Source organism: Lonchura striata, chromosome 11, assembly GCF_050655825.1.
Source record: "Lonchura striata isolate lonStrDom1 chromosome 11, ASM5065582v1, whole genome shotgun sequence".
Lineage (NCBI taxonomy): Eukaryota > Metazoa > Chordata > Aves > Passeriformes > Estrildidae > Lonchura > Lonchura striata.
In genome coordinates, this window is record NC_140713.1 from 2,685,879 (window position 1) to 2,704,933 (window position 19,055).

General features: G+C 52.1%; 1 protein-coding gene across 1 annotated transcript in view; it reads right to left on the bottom strand.

The window, feature by feature from the left end:
- Positions 1–4,744: 4,744 nt before the first annotated feature.
- The window catches only part of LOC110482787 (axonemal central pair apparatus protein HYDIN), an 81,502-nt gene continuing 67,191 nt past the window's right edge, over positions 4,745–19,055 (bottom strand). The window contains exons 52-69 of the mRNA XM_085589372.1: positions 18,527–18,626; positions 17,862–17,961; positions 17,208–17,376; positions 16,693–16,931; positions 16,308–16,380; positions 15,476–15,680; positions 14,891–15,123; positions 14,112–14,263; positions 13,812–13,814; positions 12,585–12,777; positions 11,920–12,028; positions 11,092–11,340; positions 10,605–10,747; positions 9,731–9,952; positions 8,406–8,566; positions 7,801–7,901; positions 6,867–7,227; positions 4,745–6,454 (exon numbers count right to left, since the gene is read on the bottom strand). Coding sequence (XP_085445498.1) covers positions 6,193–6,454; positions 6,867–7,227; positions 7,801–7,901; positions 8,406–8,566; positions 9,731–9,952; positions 10,605–10,747; positions 11,092–11,340; positions 11,920–12,028; positions 12,585–12,777; positions 13,812–13,814; positions 14,112–14,263; positions 14,891–15,123; positions 15,476–15,680; positions 16,308–16,380; positions 16,693–16,931; positions 17,208–17,376; positions 17,862–17,961; positions 18,527–18,626 — 3,075 coding nt within the window. The 3' untranslated portion in view covers positions 4,745–6,192. The remainder of the gene's footprint in view (positions 6,455–6,866; positions 7,228–7,800; positions 7,902–8,405; positions 8,567–9,730; positions 9,953–10,604; positions 10,748–11,091; positions 11,341–11,919; positions 12,029–12,584; positions 12,778–13,811; positions 13,815–14,111; positions 14,264–14,890; positions 15,124–15,475; positions 15,681–16,307; positions 16,381–16,692; positions 16,932–17,207; positions 17,377–17,861; positions 17,962–18,526; positions 18,627–19,055) is intronic.

Genomic DNA, 19,055 nt, shown 5'->3' on the forward strand with positions numbered 1-19,055 from the left:
GAATCCATGTACCTGCCTTCCAGAGGAAATTAAAGATCCATGAATTCCTCACCCAATTAACCCAGAAGCCAAACTTGATAACAGACACCGTAGCCTTAGTTATAGGACCCATTTTTAGATAAGGGTCTGCAAATGGGAAAAGTATAGCTACGGTCACATGCCACCCAAACCAAGGTAAACTAGACCACATGGTGATGCTTAAGATGTTTTTACACACAACAAAAAAACCAAATTACTTAAGAACTGTTAGTCCTTTTTCCCTCTCAATGCCCTCGAGCTGCACGTTGATGCGCCAAAATCTGTCTTGGTTCGACAAGACAGGAGTCTGTGAAGGAGGGCTAAAGCCTCCTGTGCAATGGAGAAGGTAAACCCCCTCCCTCCGAATTTCTAGGAGTTTTAAATTAAAAGGCTCTCAGGCAAAAATATGGGTATGGGAGTAACAATTCTTTACTAGGAGAAAACTAGACAACAATTTAAAAAGGCAAATGCAATCGGTACAAACAAAACCAGTGAAAAAAGTCCACAACCTGAGGATTCGGGGTGCCAGTGGCAGTCCTGCTGGGACGATTGCTCCCCTTGCAGTGGCTGATGAACTGCAGCTGCAGTGGTGATCTTTAGAAGGGTATAGTTTTCCTCTGAAGATCTGGTGGCAGTGGGGCCGGTCTTCCTCTGCGCCGGGGTTGCCTCCGAGCTCCGCCGTCGCTGCCTCCCTGGCTGCTTCGCTGCAAGATCCCGCGAAGAGAGAGAGGGAGCTGCTTCTCTGGGAATCCCGCAAAGAGAGAGCGCGAGCTGCTTCTCTGGGAGTCCCACAAAGAGAGCTGCCTCGTCTCCCCAAAAAGCTACCCCTTTATACAATAATAGAGTGCTTGGCTTCCCCCTCTGGGTGGGACCCCTCACAATGGGATGGTGTTACATTTACCAGCCCGGCAGTGAGTCAGTCAATAGTGTATAAACAAACCATTGCCTCTACGGGGCAAACCATTGTCTTTGGGAGAGATAACAAACCTGCCCAACCTTTCGACAGATGGCAAATAGAATACAAGCTTATCTTACAACCCAGGACAGGAGACAAGAGACTTTAAAAGGCCTGGGGTGTCTGACACCCGGGTCTTTCCTGGGAGCTGGTTTCCTTGGAAACACCCCGAGGTTACATTTACTAAATTGTTGAAACAGTCTCTGGACTAGCCCAAGGCGTTTCCTTCCAGTTGTTCAATTTGTAATTAAATGCAAGCAAGCCTGTTTATTAACTGGCCTCCTTTTTTGTTAAAGTTTTCTTCGTAAGCCTGTCTACAACACGGGCCACACTATTCCTGATCCAGGCCAGGTGCCATTTGGCCTTCTTGGCCACCAGGGCACACTGCTGGCTCATGTTCAGCTGGCTGTCAACCAGTACACCCTGATCCCTTTCTTCCTGAGTACTGTCCAGACACTGTGTCCCCAGTCAACATGCAGGCCAATGTGAAGGACTCGGCACTTGGATGTTGCCTTCATGGAAGACAACGGCGACCTGGTTTCAAGGAACAGCACGGCAGCCCAGTCTCCCCTGGGCCTCTCGGTCTAACGACACACGCAGGCACCAATGTGGTGGACGGTCAAAAGCGTTTATTATCTTATCTCATGGGTTTAAATAGTCTTGGGGGACTCTGCTACGTCAGGAGGGGGTTGGCAGGGTCTCTAGGGTTAGTTAGGAGTGGAAGACTACTGGGTTAGGTGTGGTTACATTCTTTGGGGTAATGGATAACATGTTGCAGGGTGAGAGGGGGATGGGGGTCTTTCTTTCTGTCACATCCCGAAATCTTCCGTTCGCCTGTCCCTATCTACTACATCTCCCCCCTCCTTTTCATAAATAAAATGAGGTAGTCGTAGATATAGGCACTGGAGTGAGGTACAAACTTGTAACTTGGTAAGGAAAAAGGGGTTTGGTAAACCTGAGTAATTCTCGCAAGGTGAGTTTTGAAGGCTTTTGCAACTGACTGTGTTCACAGCTTTTGGTTTACAGCATTTGTTGCTGGCCCACAAACAGAATGTTCGCCCGTTCTAGACGGGCTTGAACAAACGAGACCAGCTTGTTCAGCAGGCATGGTCCTATGGTAACAGCTAAAAGCAGTATTGCCAGTGGACCTACCAGGGCGGAAATTAAAGTGGTGAGCCAAGGTGATTGATTGAACCAGGATTCGAACCAGCTCTGCTGGGTTTCCCTGTCTCTCTTTCTCTGAGCCAGTCTATCTTGGAGTTCTGCCATGGATTCTTTAACGACTCCCATATGATCTGCATAAAAGCAGCATTCCTCTTTCAAAGCTGCACACAGTCCTCCTTGTTGTATGAACAAGAGCTCCAGTCCTCACCTATTCTGTAAAACTACTTCTGAAAGCGAAGAGACTGATTTTTCTAGATAGGAGATGGATTTCTCGATCCTCTGCAGGTCTTCATCGATGGTCATTTGCAGCTGAGAGAGTCTGTGCTGTTGGGTTGCGATGGCTGAGACACCAGTGGCTGTACCAGCTGCTCCCAGGCCGAGCAGCATTGTGATAGTTATACCTGTGATTATTTCTCTTTTGTGGAGTCTGTCAGGTTCTTCGAAAAGGTGGTACACTTCTTCATCTGAGTGGTACAGGACCCTAGGAACAATCAGAACTTGGACACAGAAGTCAATAGAGTCATTAAATTTGGCAAGGAACACACAAGGACTCACTCCGGATCGCTGGCAAACTCACATCCCAGATGCGGATGGGACGATAAGCTTCTCCAGATCTCTTGGGGATTACAAACACGGGGGTGTTTTACGGGCTGGTGGAGGGCTCTATGTGACCCTTTTGCAGCTCGCGGTCGACCAGTTCCAGCAAGGCTGCCATTCGAGGCTTTGGCAGGGGCCACTGCTTGACCCATACGGGGTCTGGTGATTTCCAAGTCAGTTTGATTGGCAGCAGTGGGTGTACGGCAGTGGCCCTTATTATAAATTTGTAATCCTGACTCCTAACATAGCAAGGATGTCCCTTCCTATCAGGGGTGGAGAGTTTTGCAAAATGTAGGGGTGGATTGCTACTGTTTGTTCCACTCCCTTGCGGATGGGACCACCCACTTATTGGTCTTTCTGTTGGGCTTGACAACTTGAGTGCAGAAGTTGCCTTTCTGCTTTGCTAAAGTTGCATTGCCAGTGTTGGGGCCACAGCGCTTGGGGAAAAATCGAGCAGTCTGCTCCTGTGTCTGCCCAAAACTGAAGCCCTATGACATGGGGGTCCTGACTGCCATAAAGGCGGCACGTCCCCCATAGCATCAGGGGCTCCTTCCCTATTTTCATGGCCAGGGCCACCCAGGGGTCCCGTTCTGGGGCGTCCCCTGCTGACCCTGCGGCACGAGCGCTGCTTGTGGTGGTAGTGGGTACGAAGGTACTGCAGGCTGTGTTGCGAAATTCACTGGCAAGGGTATGAAGCTGGCTGCCTCCTGTGGGGGTATGGGGTATAAGGGCACCCCGTCCCACTGGGGGTTGGCATAGATGGGCCGCCTTGCATTCGCGGCGGGAGGAGCTGAGTGCGGCCCGCACGCCCCATCCCTCTCCCGTTTCCCTGGGGCTGGGACCTGCATTCCTTGGCGAGGTGCCCCTTCCTCCCGCAGCTCCAACAGGCTCCTCTCGGGCGTGCTTGGGGTGGAGGCGCCGCGGCGGGCTGCTGTGCCGGCTGGGGACAGCTCACCGCGATGTGACCTGCCTCACCACACTTGAAACACGCCATGGCACTGGTCAGGGTGTGGACGGCTGCCTGAATGGGTGTCAGGTGTTCTTCCCTCACTACATGTCTGATCATGTCAGCCAGGCTGGCTCCGGCTGGCAGGGAACGTAAGATATTTTTGGTGACAGAGTTGCACTGCTGGCGCAAGCAGTCAGCTACCACGGGGCCCTTTGCCTCTGCCGGCAGGGTAGAGGAGTCTATCGCTGCCTGCAGGCGATCTACGAACTGCGTGAAGCTTTCGCTCTCTGCCTGCCTCACGGTGGACCACGGCGACGGCTTGGCCACGACCCGGGAGGCTGCACGAATAGCCTCCCTAGCAGCCCGAGTGGTCGCCCTGACCTCCTCAGCCTGCATCTGCATGGCTTGTTGCTGAGGCGTGATCATATCATCATGCTTTCCCATAAGCCTGGATAACGTCGATCCGCATAGTGGCTGCATCGCGCCAGATGCTTGGGCTAATAGCTTTGTACAATTATCCTCCCATTCCTGTCTAAACACAATCATTCCGGCACCATCAAGTATCATGCGACCTATTCGCTCAATATCAAAGGGAAGCAGGTCGTCATTACTAAAAAGACCATTGATTAATGTGGAGACCATGGCCGAATTGATTCCTTTTTCTGCAATGGCTTTGACAATTGACTGTACATCATTTGGGTTTACCGGGGCATATACCCTCTGCTGGTTCCCTTCCGGGCCGGTGATCCTCACCGGGAAGGCTTGTACGGCAGCCGCTGGGGACCATTCAGCACAGGCTATTTTTATTTCTCCCCAGTTGGTAAACTGGGCTGGTTCGTATTGTGGCTGCTTTTCGGTGCGGCCTAAAGCTTTACTTGGTTTTGTTTTAAATTGCGTTGGCTCTATTCTCTTCGTCTCAGAGTCCCAGCCGGCTCCCGACAGCTCTTCCGAGCTGCCGGAGCTGCTGCTGGACTCAGAGTCGGAAGTCGAATGCCAGCGCACTTCCGGGGCTCGGTGCCGTTTTGCGCGGCTCCGACCCCGCTCCTCCCGCCGGGGGTGGCGCCGCTGCCGCCCCCCGGGCTCGCCCTGCCTCCTGCAGGGGGGGGGTTCCTCCCTTACATGGTAGTGGCGTCAGGCGTGGCTGCCAATTGGCTCCGAGCCCTCTGCCGCTCTCCTCCTCTTTCTCCCGCGCACGCGCATTAGCAAAACTCCGCGCCTCTGGGCTCTTCGCGCCGAGACTGCCCGCGCCCCGCCCCTCTCCTTGGCTGCCGGTGCCATTTTCAAAGGGATACGGGGGCGGCGTGGGTAGGATCTCCTCCCGAGCCGTGGCCTCCCTGTGTCTGGCTTCCCCCGCCAGGCTCTGCCAAAAGAACTCTGCGCGCTGCTGCACCTCCGGTACCGGGTCACTGCCCAGCGGTGGTGGGGCGGATGGGGAAGCCGCGGATTTTTGGGAGGTTTCCGCGGGGGGGTCCCGGACCCCGGCCCGGGGAGGGGGGCGACGTGCCGGGCCCCCCCGGATCCCCGCTCCCGGGTGGATCGTCCTCAGGGGCGGTTTGCGTTGCCACTCCTACCCCTAGCTTGGGTGTAACTAATAAACACGTACGCGCCGCGCTCCATGTCTCCTGCTCTTCTATTGCTCTGCGCAGAGCTTTCTCTACTTTGCCCCATGCCTTAAGGCATTTGCCGCTGCTTGAGGATTTTGTGTCCTCGGCCAGCACGGCTGTGCATTTTTCCCATATCTCCGGATGCAAAACATCCACAGGGCGTTAAATTGCCCCAAGCTCAAGCAGCCTTGCTATAGCAAGATAAAAGTCTTTGAGCTTACACTCAATTCCCCATTGCTTATGAACCTCACTTACGACCCTGGCGATGGCATCCATGACGACCGCGGGTCCTGGGACGTCTCCCCCGCCGAGAACACGGTTTCACCGGTCTGGCCGCTGCTCTTGTCCAGGCGACACCCGCTACCCGAGCGAATTATTCCCGGGCTTCAGCACCAGTTATGTTGCCTTCATGGAAGACAACGGCGACCTGGTTTCAAGGAACAGCACGGCAGCCCAGTCTCTCCTGGGCCACTCGGGCTAACGACACACGCAGGACACCAATGTGGTGGACGGTCGAAAGCGTTTATTATCTGATCTCATGGGTTTAAATAGTCTTGGGGGACTCTGCTATGTCAGGAGGGGGTTGGCAGGGTCTCTAGGGTTAGTTAGGAGTGGAAGACTACTGGGTTAGGTGTGGTTACATTCTTTGGGGTAATGGATAACATGTTGCAGGGTGAAAGGGGGATGGGGGTCTTTCTTTCCGTCACATCCCGAAATCTTCCGTTCGCCTGTCCCTATCTACTACACTTGGACTTGATAAACTCCATCTTATTGGACTCAGCCCATATATCCATCAAACAAGCTGACAACAATTTATTAACAATTGTTTATTAACAATGAATTTAAAATTATTTAGTAGGTAATTAAAGTTATAAGTATGTAGTTAGAAGATAAGCTGGAGGTGTTCACTGGAGCTTGGAAGGGTAGCTGCAGAGGTTTCCAGGTGGGAGACCATCAGCAGCAGGAGGCACGATGGTGCTGGCTCCAGGCGGATGCACCAGCTGACACAAATGGTGCTCCTTGGGTATTGGCTTCCAGAGCACCTCCTTCTTGAGTCCCTGGTCTTCCACTGTCTCCTCTAAAGTTTCACCAAGACTATTCTGCTCCTGGGCTCTGCCTTTCAGAATCACCTGCCCCATCTTCTGAGCCGGATTCAGGTTAGGAATCCTAGGAAGAGAGGGACTGGTATTAACCAGACAAACATTCCAGGCCAGCTGCTTTTCTGTCTCCTTGCAGAGTACATAGTGTTGCATCCTCTCTCTGTGCAAGCAGTGAGCAGCAGATTTAACAGCTGTACTCGCTGCATGGAGGACAGGAACAGGAAATTCCACCTGAACCTGAGGAAGAACTTTCCTGTGCAGGTGCCATGCTGCCAGAGAGGGTGGGGTGTGTCCCTCACTGGAATTATTCCAGAGCCCTCTGGACACAACCCTGTGCCATGTGCTTTGGGATGAACCTGCTTGAGCAGGGAAGTAGGACCAGATGACCTACTGTGGTCCCTTCCACCCTGTCCCATCCTGTGATCGCCCAGTGGTACCCATCAGAAGCATGAGATGGCAAGTGTGTCGATGTTTCCCACCTGCACAGCACGGTGGTCTGAAACATCCCCATGAACTTTGGAGAGAACTGCACATGAAAGGTCTGCTTCTGGCCAGGAGCAAGGATGCCATGGCAGGGGTTGATGGAGAACAGTGGCAGGCCATGAGTGAAATCTGTGAAGATTTCCAGGGCAGAACCAACACGCTTTGAGTAGAGTAGCCTCTTGGAACAGTCCTGCTCCTCGGGCTGCTGCAGCTCCTGCTTGAAATCCTGCTCCTGCTTGGCAGGCTGCTGCAGCCGCCGAGCCTCAGAAGGGTGAATTTGGAAAGGATGCTCCTGCTGCCACCTAAAACGATCCAGCAGCTTTCTGTAACGCTTTAAAGTAGCAGAGACGAACTGACCTGCATAGAGGAAGAGAACACCTTTCAATGACAAAATCCTGTGTTCCCAGCAACTCTGCCTCCTGTGCAGGTAGCTGGAAGAGAGCTGGGATGCACTTGGAGCATCCCTGACCAAGTACTTTTGGCAGGAAATAAGAGTGTCTGGGAGCAGAGTCTCTGCCTGCAGCACACACTCCTGTACCAAAGCAGGAGAGTTGGTTTTAGACAGTGACTTTGCATTTGCCCTGGAGTGGGGAACTGCGCACAGACAGTGGCTGCAGGGCAGCTCACTTGTTACACCATTGCTTTTCACAGTCTCAGACTTCTCAAAGAGATGACATGACATCCCCCTTCCCAGTCCTGACCCAGCACATGGCTCTCCCCAGAGCCTGGCTCAGCTCCTTTGCAGAGCAGAAGTGGCAGAGCAAGAACAGAAGGGGCTGAAAGGCAGATGGGGACAAGGAGAAAACTCTCCAGCTGCAGCTGGGAAGCTGCTGATGAAAGTGGACATGTGGACAAGGATGAAAAAGCAATTTATGTTGTGAAGTGGCAGTCTTCTCCCAGGCCCTCAGCTACCAAGTGAAATGCCCTTACTCATCTGACCAGTTGCGAATGGCTTCTTCACCGCTTCACTATCTGCAGCTTTCTCCCAGGAGTATTCCAGGGCTACCTTCCCCGTGTTGCATAGCCTGAAACTGAAAAGCAAGAAGGAGGAGTAACAAAAAATGTCCAATAAATATAAAGCAAATAGTACAGTAACACTGTCTGATGGACTCCTGGTACTGCTTTCTGCCGAGGAGCATCTTCTTCGCCAGGCAACTCTGCCATGCTTAGACTGCTGTCGTGAGTGGCCCCAAAAAGTATTTCAGAGTCTGGAAGTTTAAGAGGAAAGGGCCAACATGATGTCCAGGACACTGAAGCTAAGGGGCTTACTCTGGCCTTTAGGTCTTGGTTTGACTGCAAACTTATTCTTGAGCAGATGCAGACATGCAGTGAAAGCAAATCCATGGTTGTTCTCAGCAGAAAGGTATGGCAGCACTGAACCTCTCCTGACCACCACCAGCTGCTTGGCTTTGTGTGCACATAAATGGGCCTGTGCTGGTTTTGGCTGGGGCAGAGTTCTGGGAACACGGCACTGGGCCAGCCCTGGGCAAAGGCAGCTCCTGCTCGCAGGGCCCTGCGTGGCCTCCAGCACTCACGTGGTTGTCCTTGTCTGGAAGGGCAAGGTATCCTTGAACTGAACCACGGTCGTGTTCAGCTTGAACTGGGTGTAGGCAACAACGGCACTGAGGTACACCTCCAGCTCCTGGCTGCTCTCCTCCACCACAGTGTGAGCTGGCTCCGGGGCTATCTCGATCACCTGCAAACAGAGAAGGGAGGAATCACTGAGCAGAGCCCAGAAAGTCAGGCTGAGAAAGGAATCTTCTGGCCTCCAAGATCAGCCTCACGGAGGGACTAGAAAGGACCACTCACTTTTACTTCCCTGGAAAGATGACAACATTGAGACTGCTCTGCTACAGTAGTTGTTTCTACCCACGGATCAAAGCAGTCACTAGCACAGCTGTTAATATATCGACGGAGACTATAGCTGTGCTCTAGTCCTGTACTTCAACCTTGTAGAGGCACTGACTCTTTTCCTGGTCCCCTTGAAATCCAGCAGGTCTCAAAATTTGGTTTAAGTTCCCCTGCTGGAGTTCTGTGGATGGAGAACCCCAAGACTGAAGAGTTCTAGAAAGCACCTTTTTCTTCTTGTCTTAGGAGAAAGTGCTTTCCAGATATCTTGCTTGGAGCAACAGCTACGTTGCTGGGAGCTGAGGATGGGCATTTTGGGATGTGAAAGATCTCACTAGGAAAGTCTCCACCCTCACATGTTCTGGTAGAAAAGAGGATGGTATAGAGGCCTTAAAATGGTCCAGAAACTCAGAAAGAACCATCACCCAAGATGAGTGTGTTAGGCAATAATGACAATAAAAGCAAGAAGCTCTGGAGATGATCCTTCTCTGGACTCCTCCATACTGTCATTGGTGCCTGAGCTACTCCATGATGAGATATCCCACACAATACAGAGACAATCAAATTCTCTGGTATCCAGGCAGACAAAACTTGGGGTTCATATGCAGGAGAAGTGGATTTCTCTCCGCTTTGAAAGAAGGGGCAGAGTGCAGCAGACTTAACTCCTTGTTGGCAAAAAGGCACGAAATGAGGTGAAGAGATTTCTAACACCATAAAATGGGATAAACTAAGAAAACGTTCCCCATTCAACACGGGCTGCAACACTTGTGCTTGTGGCACAGACTGATGCAGTTTGGGTGTGGCTAAAGGTCTCTTGCCAAAAGGCTTCCCCCTCTCGTGTGAGTGTATCCAGTCACTGTGTTTCCACCTCTCCCCTGGAATGCACTGCTGGTGAACCTCACGGCTGTCCAATGTCCAGAGAAAGCAGGAGCTGCTCAGCCAACAGTGATGGTGTTATGGTGGTTCTTTGTGTAAAAGCTGGGTTGGCTTTTTTGGCCATTTTGCTTCTAACCTTTTCTTTTTGAGGCCAGCTGGCTGCCAGGTCTTTCTTGGTCGTTTCCTTCCATGTGACGATGCACATTTGGTCATCCCAATCAGGAACCTTCCTTTGTGGCAGCTCAAAGTTAATCTTGGTCACCTTACAGCTCACAAGGTGCCTCCTGAAGGTGGCTGGGACATCTGATTTCAAGATCACTGTGATGCCCTTGGCACAGCCAGGATGGAGGTGTCCCACCTAGGGAGAATCAGAGAGGGAGTCAAGACCAAATTGGAAGCCTGGTCCCTGCCAAGGTGTCCTGGTTTGACAAGGAAGTGAGTTTTCTCAGGAAGTTGGGGTCAAACCAATCAGTGGTCAGATTTGAATGCTGACACGTGGTGTGACCACTGAAGACACTGGAAACACGTCTGAGAACACAGGGGGGTTAAAAGCGGAGAACTCCAGGGCAACTCTCTCTTTTGTTCCAGTCAGTGAAGAGCTCAGACCTCCCCTGCCCAGCCACGGGCTGGGTGCGGGAGGGGAAGCCATGCGGCCTGGGAGAGGTCAGCCAGGGGGCAAAGGGACTGGAACTGGGCCAGCCCCTGCGGACGGTAGGCCAGGACTGACAGCAAAAGGGACTGATGTGGTGAACACCTATGCCAGGAATCTGCACCTCAGAGTGGATGTACACAAAGTTGGATATCCAAAAGTATGAACAGAAGGTGCCACCTCCCATAACATGAAGCCTTTTCTGCAAGGCTGGCAGCCATGGCCCAGCCAAGCCAGGGGCTGCATCTCCTCCGTGGCACTGGAACAGGCTATCACTGGTACGTGAGGACTCCCTGCCAGCTCCTGGGAACACCAGGGCAGGGCTTGAGCAATGGGGAAAGGCAGAGCAGTCCATGCTCACCTTGGGGGAGAACTGGAATGGGGCGTCTGTCTCCCACTCAAAGCGCATGACCTTTGTACGGGTGTGGTTGGTGATGGTGAAGGTCCTGCGGCAGGGCTTCCTGACAGGACAGTACCCAAACTGGAGGTGATTCACTCTGACAGCTGTAAAGGAGGAGAGCAAGGGATCTCAGCATGCAGGAAGCTCCACCTGCCCCCCTCACGTGCACAAACACCTGCATGTTCAATGCTTCCTTGCTCCAAGCCTTCCTCCCTCTGGAGGGAGTGCCCCAGGCAATTCCCCATCCCACCACTTCCAGGGAAACACCCTGACACGTCCCTAAGCCAGCGACATGCAGCACAGCACACGCTGCTCTGCACGCATGGCTGCCATGCCCACAGGCCACCAAGCCCTGTGGGTGACAGCCCAGGCCTGGATAGAGGGAGGACACACATGATCCGACATTTTCCTCTTCCTTGCTACACCTTGGCAGCCTGTCCTCTCTTACCATCAATGATGTCTTTCTTCAGACTGCTCTCAGCATTCCTCTCCTGGATGTCTTCCTCTAATCCACCGAGGGTGAATTCATCCCTGTGGCCTTCACCCACCAGCTCTATTTGGGTCATGCAGATGTCCCCCACTAACAGACAAATCTTCTCTTCCAGACGTTGAGCCAGAGTGGGTTTAAAAATGACATCAAACTTTGTCGATTGCCCAGAACACAGAAGGAAGAAAAGCTTCTTTGGGGGCTTGCTCTCTGCACAGCAACGGAAATCAGATTAAGTGATACAGCTGTACAGAGGAAATATTTCCACAGGATAGATGAGGAATAAGAGGTTGAAACCAGCTGCCTTCTAAGCACAGGTTCTACCCCCAGTGGCCCCAGAACCTCTTCCTCTGTTCACAGGACTGCCACCTCCAGACACAGCACCACTTAAGCAGCTTAACCTCAGGCTGATGCCCAGCCCTCATTCCATTTGCTTCCAGCCATATGCAAAGCTGAGCCAAAGAGTGCTTTTGGCTTCTGCTGGCTGTCTCTGTGCTCAAGGGCTGTGTGTGTTTAGGCTGGTACCTTCCCACATGCAGCAAATACTTCAGAGGGTCCACTGAGGTAGTGACAGCCCCCCACAACTCAACCCACCATGTCTAGAAGAACAGAAGAACTTCCTACAACTTGCTAGGAGGAGACCCTGCAAAAAGTCCCCAAGAAAAGCTTGGGAGACAGAGCCCAATAAAAGAAAGTGTGCCTAACATCTGGCTGCTGCTCGGAGAAGCCAAGAGCAGGGCACAGGCTTTCCCTCTTTGCATGATCACACTTCATGGTTAATGGATTTACCGTTTCCAACGGAGTTCTCTTCCACATCTCCAGTGCGGAATATCCTGAGTGTGGAGGCCCTCCTTCTCAAGAAGAACACTCCATGCTTATCCTCCAGGCATAACATAAACTGAGAAAAGGGAACCCAGAGCACAATGATACTGGTGTGAGTACAGGATGGCACAGGGAGACTGACACCACAGTGCTGCTGATCCTGCATGAGAGCCCAGCACCTCTCCCACTACAAACAGCATTTAGCACAAAAGTTAAGTCAAACCAGCAGGAAAAAAGGGTGTTCAGAAGCATCTGGATAGAACTGACACAGAACCAAACAGGACAGAAAGTAATGGGCAGAATGTAATTAAAGCACAACTAAGTTTACTTAAAAGGTAGTAAACTAGGATCAAATACAATCTAATGGAAGTGGGAAATCACACATGTCCATGAGAACAGACGGTGACCTGAGAGACGGGGGAAAACACCACTTTTCTTGTGTTCAACTTAGAAGAAGAAAGCCTGGATGGAAAATTTCCAAGAACTCTCTTCTTGGAGAACAGATGTCGGTCACTTGCTTAAAAAGAATTCTGACACCTCTTCCCAGGTGTGCCATGTTTTTTGGGACCCTTCCCCTGTGCCACAAGCACTTGCTCCCAAACCAGACCATTCCTCGAGCAGGTCCTCCTCACCTCCACAGGTGCGATGCCATTGTTACGGACGACCAGGGGCAGCGTCTCTGAATCCCCCACCTGGAGCCTCTTGAAGCGCAGCACGGCATTTCCCCTCTTGCTGCGAGCACTTGGGCACACGACTGTCAGCTGTGGCTCGAGCCCCTTCCCGCTGATATGGAAGGTCACGATCCGAGGTTCAATTCTCACAGAGCTGCAGGAGAGACGCAGAAACAATTTCAGCTGGCACTAACTCATTTCTCACGGGCAAGTTAAGCAGCAAGGGCCACCCACAGTGTTTTCCCTGCTTGGTGCTCATGTACCGCACAACACAGCCCCCACCAGCCTCTTCCCAATCCACTCGGGGCCATTCACAAGAGGAATCTGCTCCAAAGAGCCAGAGCCTTCCACAATAACAGTTAAAACTAATTTCACTTAATTGAATCAAGCAGTGCAGCAGGTAAATAACGAGGCATCAGATGAGATATGGCAAATCCCCTGGCTGCAGTGAGATGAGACATGCAACAAGCAAAAGCATAGCTTAATTGTTGTAGTGTGTTTTTATATTCCTGTAACAGTTGTGCAGCGGCTCGCCCCTCCACCCGCCATTTTCTCCCAGCGGCTCCGCCCCGCGTTTTCCCGCCGCCCCCTCAGCGCCGATCTCCCTCACAGCGCTCGGGCACTTCCCCGCTCCCCGCTCCCTGGTCCGTCACTCGGCTCCCAGCGCCTTCCTCCCGATCTGCTCCCTGGGCCTCGAGGGATTGGATGAGGGCCCGGGCTCCCTCCCTTCAGTTTCCCCATTGGTTTTTGTGTCTGTCTATCCTTTCACCTTCCACTGCCCCAAATCCCGCACGGGTCAATGGGCGTTCCCTTCCCCCTGCTACCGCCCCGCTATTTAAGACGTTGCAAAAGCCTCGAGGGCGCTTTTGGCTGCTGGATTCTCCGTGGCACCGGGTTCCCCGGAGCCTGGATTAAACCTGAAATTGTTTCCCTAGCCTTGAGTCGGCTCCCTCGTTATCTCCTCGGACGCCGCCTCTCCGCCACCCAAGGCAGACAGTGAAACTTCTGCCTCAGCCGCTCCCCGGCTCTCCTGGAGATCCAGGGGAGCGTTCCCCGCAGCTGGCCGTGCCTCTGCCGGGCAGGGGAAGCCCGGCGGCTGCAGCTTGGCACGGCGGCACTTAATGAATGCCAGGGAATCAGAGGATCATTTAATTGTACGGAAACAAAGAGCAAAATGTGCCTGCTGACCTGCTGGCACAGAAACTGCTTCATCTAAGCCTTTGTACTTGGAAACGGCCAGAGCTCAGCTGCAGCACATCTCAGTAGCTTCCAATTCGCTACGGAGTATTTCCCTGTCTTCATAGTTTCTCACAGAGAATAAATCATCAGCCTCGTTTTTCTGCTCTAAGAGTTACTCCTAGATCATCTGATGCCAAGAACTCTGCCTAAGGCTACCGAAAGCATTAGAGCTAACAAGAGGTCTGTGCCTTCCCAGGGGAGAGGCAGCTGTCAGCGAGGCCTCCCCCAGTATTTCACAGGGTTAGTTACCATTTTGGGATGACAAGGGAAGCCTTGATAATGCAGTCGTAGTCCTGTTCGTCTGGTGGGGTGAAGGTCACCTTCACAAGAGCATAGGATGAGGCGGCAATGGACATCTTGACTGGATCCACCTTGAAAATGCTTTCGATAGGGTTTTTTTCCTTGGGGGAACCCAGAGAGCAGTGTTAGGAGAAAATACCTTTCATCATGACACAGTTTTATTCATAAATGCATTACTGAGAACAGCCCCAGACAGTGTCTCCCTTCCTGCTTCCCTGGACAGGCTCCCTCCCTCCCAGGGCATGCTGACCTTGTGCTAAAGCATTGTGTGTTTTGAGTCCTGGCAGCTGCCCCAGCCTATATGGGAGGTGGGCACTGCATGGAAGATCCTGCAAATAACCTAGAACTGGCCTTCAAAGAGAAGGAAAAGCCAGGGACCCTGAGAAAATGGTCTGCTTTGAGCCCTGGCATGTCAATTCGTAACTGAGAAAATGCTCTCCTTTGAGCCCTGACATGTCAGTTCATAACAGCCCGTCTCCGAGTGTGCTTCCAAGAGAGGTTTAGAAGGATTCACTTCTCCCACTGAAGACCCAGAGGTGTGAGCCAAAACCTTGCCCCAGACATGCAGAATTCCACACAACTGTTCCCTGGCTCTGCTGCTCTCTCCTGCAGTTTGAGCTGCACTGAGCTAGCCTAGTCTGGGCCACAGGAAGCAATGCATCTGGAGAACAAAACAGGCTCTCACACGGCCTTTAGAGGACAACCACCACCTTGGCCTCAGTTCTTACCTCTCCAGGCAGGGGTTTGATGGAGAGGGCCACATCACATGGCAGACGGCTTGCATTGTAAATATTGAAATGAGCTTCAGCCTCTTGCCCAACCACAACCTTGTGGAAGACGAATTTGTTCTCATCTCTGATGAACAGGCCCGCGCCTTTCAATGACTGCAGCTCGTGGCAGAAGTTGGTGCTGCTGCAGATCGGGTACTCCTTGAAGATTAACTTGACATCTTTAACAAGTGCTGTGGACAGACCAGATGGGTGAGCATGGAGAAGCCTCCCTGATGACCCTGCTGGCCTCTCAGAAGCCTTGATAAGCCCTTTCTGCCTGGGTGACTGCTAAACCCAGCCTTGGGTGGGGGAGCTGGCTGTGAGGATGGAGCTCAGTCAACCTCAGTCTTAGAGAGCATTGCTTTCCTTTTATCCTTCCATGCATCCCTCTCAGCCTGGAAGGGATGAGTCCGCTGGTGGACTTGAAGAGGGCTGGAACCTCTGAGGATTTTAAGGTGGGACACCAGGGCTAGCATGCCTCTCTATCCAAGCAGCAAGTTTAGGTGTTGATCAGCAGCAGGTGTGACTGTGGGCAGTAGGTACCTGGGAAGTAGGACTCGGCCATCAGGGTAAAGGGAATGCCGAGGGGATTGTCCTTGGGGTCTCTTCCTGTGATGTCAATGTAGAGCTGCTCCTCATATATCCCCTCTTGCCTGGCGAAGCATTCCACTCTGATCACCTGCTGGCCCCACGGATGGACAGAGCCAGAGCAGGGGGACACCTTGAACATGCCAAGAATGAGGCGATCCTGCAGAAAAAGTTCCAGGAGAGGCTGATGGCTAATAGCTGTGCCTTCAGCACCCCAGCAAGGAATATGTCCTGCCTTGGCTTCCAGCTGGGCCCAAGCACCCAGTCCCAGGGCAGGGAAGGATGACTGCATGGCCCAAAGGCAGCTCCAGGCTGAGAGCAACAAGCCAAGAGGAGCTGCAAGTCTGTCCCAAGTGGCAGAGAGAAAGGAGTCCGAGTGTTAAGAATGAAGGTGGTAGCTGTGATCCTTCAATCTCCAGAGGTAACATAGGAGAGCAGAAATATCTGTGAGAAATGATGGGAGAGAGGTAGAGACTGGGAACAAGAAAAAGCAATGTTGTCTGAGCTCTGTGGACTGGGAGTTCAGTGGGGGATGTTTTTGCTTCTGTGGTGTTCACAGGCCTATGCTGGCTCACAGCTACCAAACACAGGACCTGCTCCCCCCTCTGTTGACCCTACAACTCCAGGTCAGAGCCAGAGTACAGAACGTTCAGTGGGACTGAGCAGATACTGGACTCCATCCTGCAGACCACGTCCCACCCTGTGGTGATGAGCCCCCAGGCCTGGGCACAGCAGCATCTTCTCACATCCCTTGCAGCAGCACTACTGGGGAGCAGGAGTCATTCACCTGTGTTGAGGAGCTTGATTTCCTTCCTGTTGAGAGCTCTGTAGCTGATGGAGCAGATTCCCCTTGCTTTGAACTGAGGGGAGAAAGCAAAGATATCTGTCATGCTGAGCTCCCCTGCCTTTCTCTGAGGCCAAAGCTGGCCTTCCTTCTCACAGAGGAAAGCCTTCTTGCTCCTGATGGCTCCCAGAGAGCAGCCTGTAGCACCCATTGCTGGACAGAGCAGCTTTATCACCAGCTTTGTACTACACATGGGGATACTGAGACATTTTTTTGTTCCCTCTCCCCTAGCCAGGGATGCAAATGGATGATAGCTGTGGCTGCCTGCCACATACCAGCTGTGGGGTGGTGCCTCCTCAGAGGAAGGGTGGTGCAGGGCTTCTCATACCTTTTGCTTTCCAATGCAGATGCAGCCTCGTCTGCTTGGCGGATGTGGAATTTGAAGTTGACCATGCCTTTGTTCTTCAGCACAAGAGTCCGGCTCTTCCTGGTGCCCTTGATCATGGTACCGAAGTCGGTGGGTGAGGCAGGCTCAATGCTGTACTTGCTGTACTCGGCTCTTGCTGACACCTTCAATGGGATGTTGGCGACAGCCTGGCCTCCTTCCCTTGAGCTGCCATCTATCACCTGTGTCCACAGGAAGGGAGGTAACCAAAGCAAAGAGGCCAGCCTCTACCCCAGTCCCAGCCTCCACCTCCATCCATTTACCCTCCCTGTTTAAGCACCTCCTCCAGAGTCAGATGCTCAGCTCCACTTAGGAAGCCTCCCAAATGGTTTTGAAAGGCTTTGTTTGTGTATGTAGGAGAGAGGATTCTCCAGTAAAGCCCTCCTTCCATTAGACACCTATCCTGTTTATGCTCCCAGAACACCGTGTGATAACACAGCCTGGTCCAGGCAGCTCACCTGGCAGTACAGGATGGGCTTGTTCTTGAGGACAATTTCACTTGTGGGGTGGAAGAGCATCTCAATATTCACACCAGACTGGGAGGCAGTCAGCATGCCTGACTGAGGCTCAACAGTGAAGTGGGATGCCAAGTCTTGCATCCTGGGACCTGCATCCTTCAGCATGAAACTGGGGAGAAAGGGAAGGAATGGAGATCTCTGCAGTTAAAAATATAGGTACCACCAGCACAGCCAGGACTTTGCATTGGACCAGAAAAAAAGGAAAGGGAGAGTCCAGCTCTGCTCAGGGAATCCTGGATCTTGACAGAGAGTGCAGTCAGTCACGAGGTTACTGCAAGAAACCTTAAGACAAAATTTTTCATTCACTCCTTTACAGAGTCTCAGAAAGAGAAAGGAGGTGACCATCAAAGAAAGGCAATGAATCTCAGCATTTCAGTGGCTGACATTTCTGGGGCTCTCCTTTGGGCTCCAGCTGAGCTGTGAAGAACTGCTGGTTTGTGGCTGGATTCTCTGGTAGAATAATTGAGATCAGAGAGCCCAAGTTTTTTATTTACCATGAGGCAGCCAGCATGGAAACAGTTCTAGCCATTGACAGAGGGACAACACAGGCTTGGGAGCCTGAGGAAATGCTCACTACCAGGCAGCTGGACTCACCTGTACTCAATGTTGTATATCCCTTTGCTCTTCAGACTCAGGACTTTCTTCACATTATCCAGGACATTAATGGTTCCAAATTCCAAGCTTCCATCTGGACCTGCAGAAAACCCACAGAGCAAAGTCAAACATGGTTGCAGAATATACCAGGTCACAAACTACATGGAGGTCTTGGCACAAAACCCTTTTCAGCAAGTTTCCATTCTTGGAAGTGTTTTCCAGCTACTTGTCTACCCTTTCTCTTCCCACTCAAAATATCTGCAGGCTTAGTACCTAAGGAGCTTGTCTCCCATTTCCTCGCTTCCAAACACAAATCCAATTGCTTTATATGCTGTGCTGGGCCTGTGGGAGTTGCAACTGCCTGTTCACATCACTGTTGTTTCAAAGCCCCAAAATCCAATCTGCACATGAAGCTGCACACTTCAGAGTTCAGAGGGGAGAGACTTAAGGCTGTCAGTGCGCTGACAATGCTTTATTCCATGCACCTTGCAGGGTACGTGCTTTATGTGTCCATGCCATCCTTGCATCCCATCCCATCCCATCCCATCCCATCTCATCCCATCCCATCCCATCCCATCCCATCCCATCCCAATGTGCTTTGGTTGCCCACCTCCCAAGGTAATGCAGTGCACCTGGACTGCTTTGTTTGGGAGGCATCCACTGACCTTCAGGGATGTCGATGCTCAGAGGAATGTCATAGACTTCTGCAGAGATTTTGATGTTTTCAGTCTGAACAATCCCCAGGATGTTTTCTGTATCTGAAACCTGAGGCAGCAAGAAACAGACACTGTTCATTAATTATTCTTTTGGTAGACAGCCTGACAGTCCTTGTCTCTGCTGGCTGCTTCCCCTACGGCCTCCCTGGCTTCACAAGCATTGGAGGACTCCCAAGCTTTGCTGTTTATCTCATGGGCTGCCCCAGTGGGATTCTGCTGCAGTAAAAAACCCTATCAGCCCAACTCTGCACTCCCACAGCAGGGAATGTTGCTGCTAAAGCATCCTTGAGAGGCACAGAGATGTAAGAACAACCACAAGAAGTGTGAGGTGTCTCAGAGCAGGTGGCATTGACAACCTTCTCCAATCACCTAGCACCCTCTCTGAAATGCAGCCCCTAATCCACGGGGAACAAAATCCCAGGGGGAGAGTTTGTTGCACTATGCAAGAGCTTCAGAGAAAGTCCAGGAGGAATGTAGA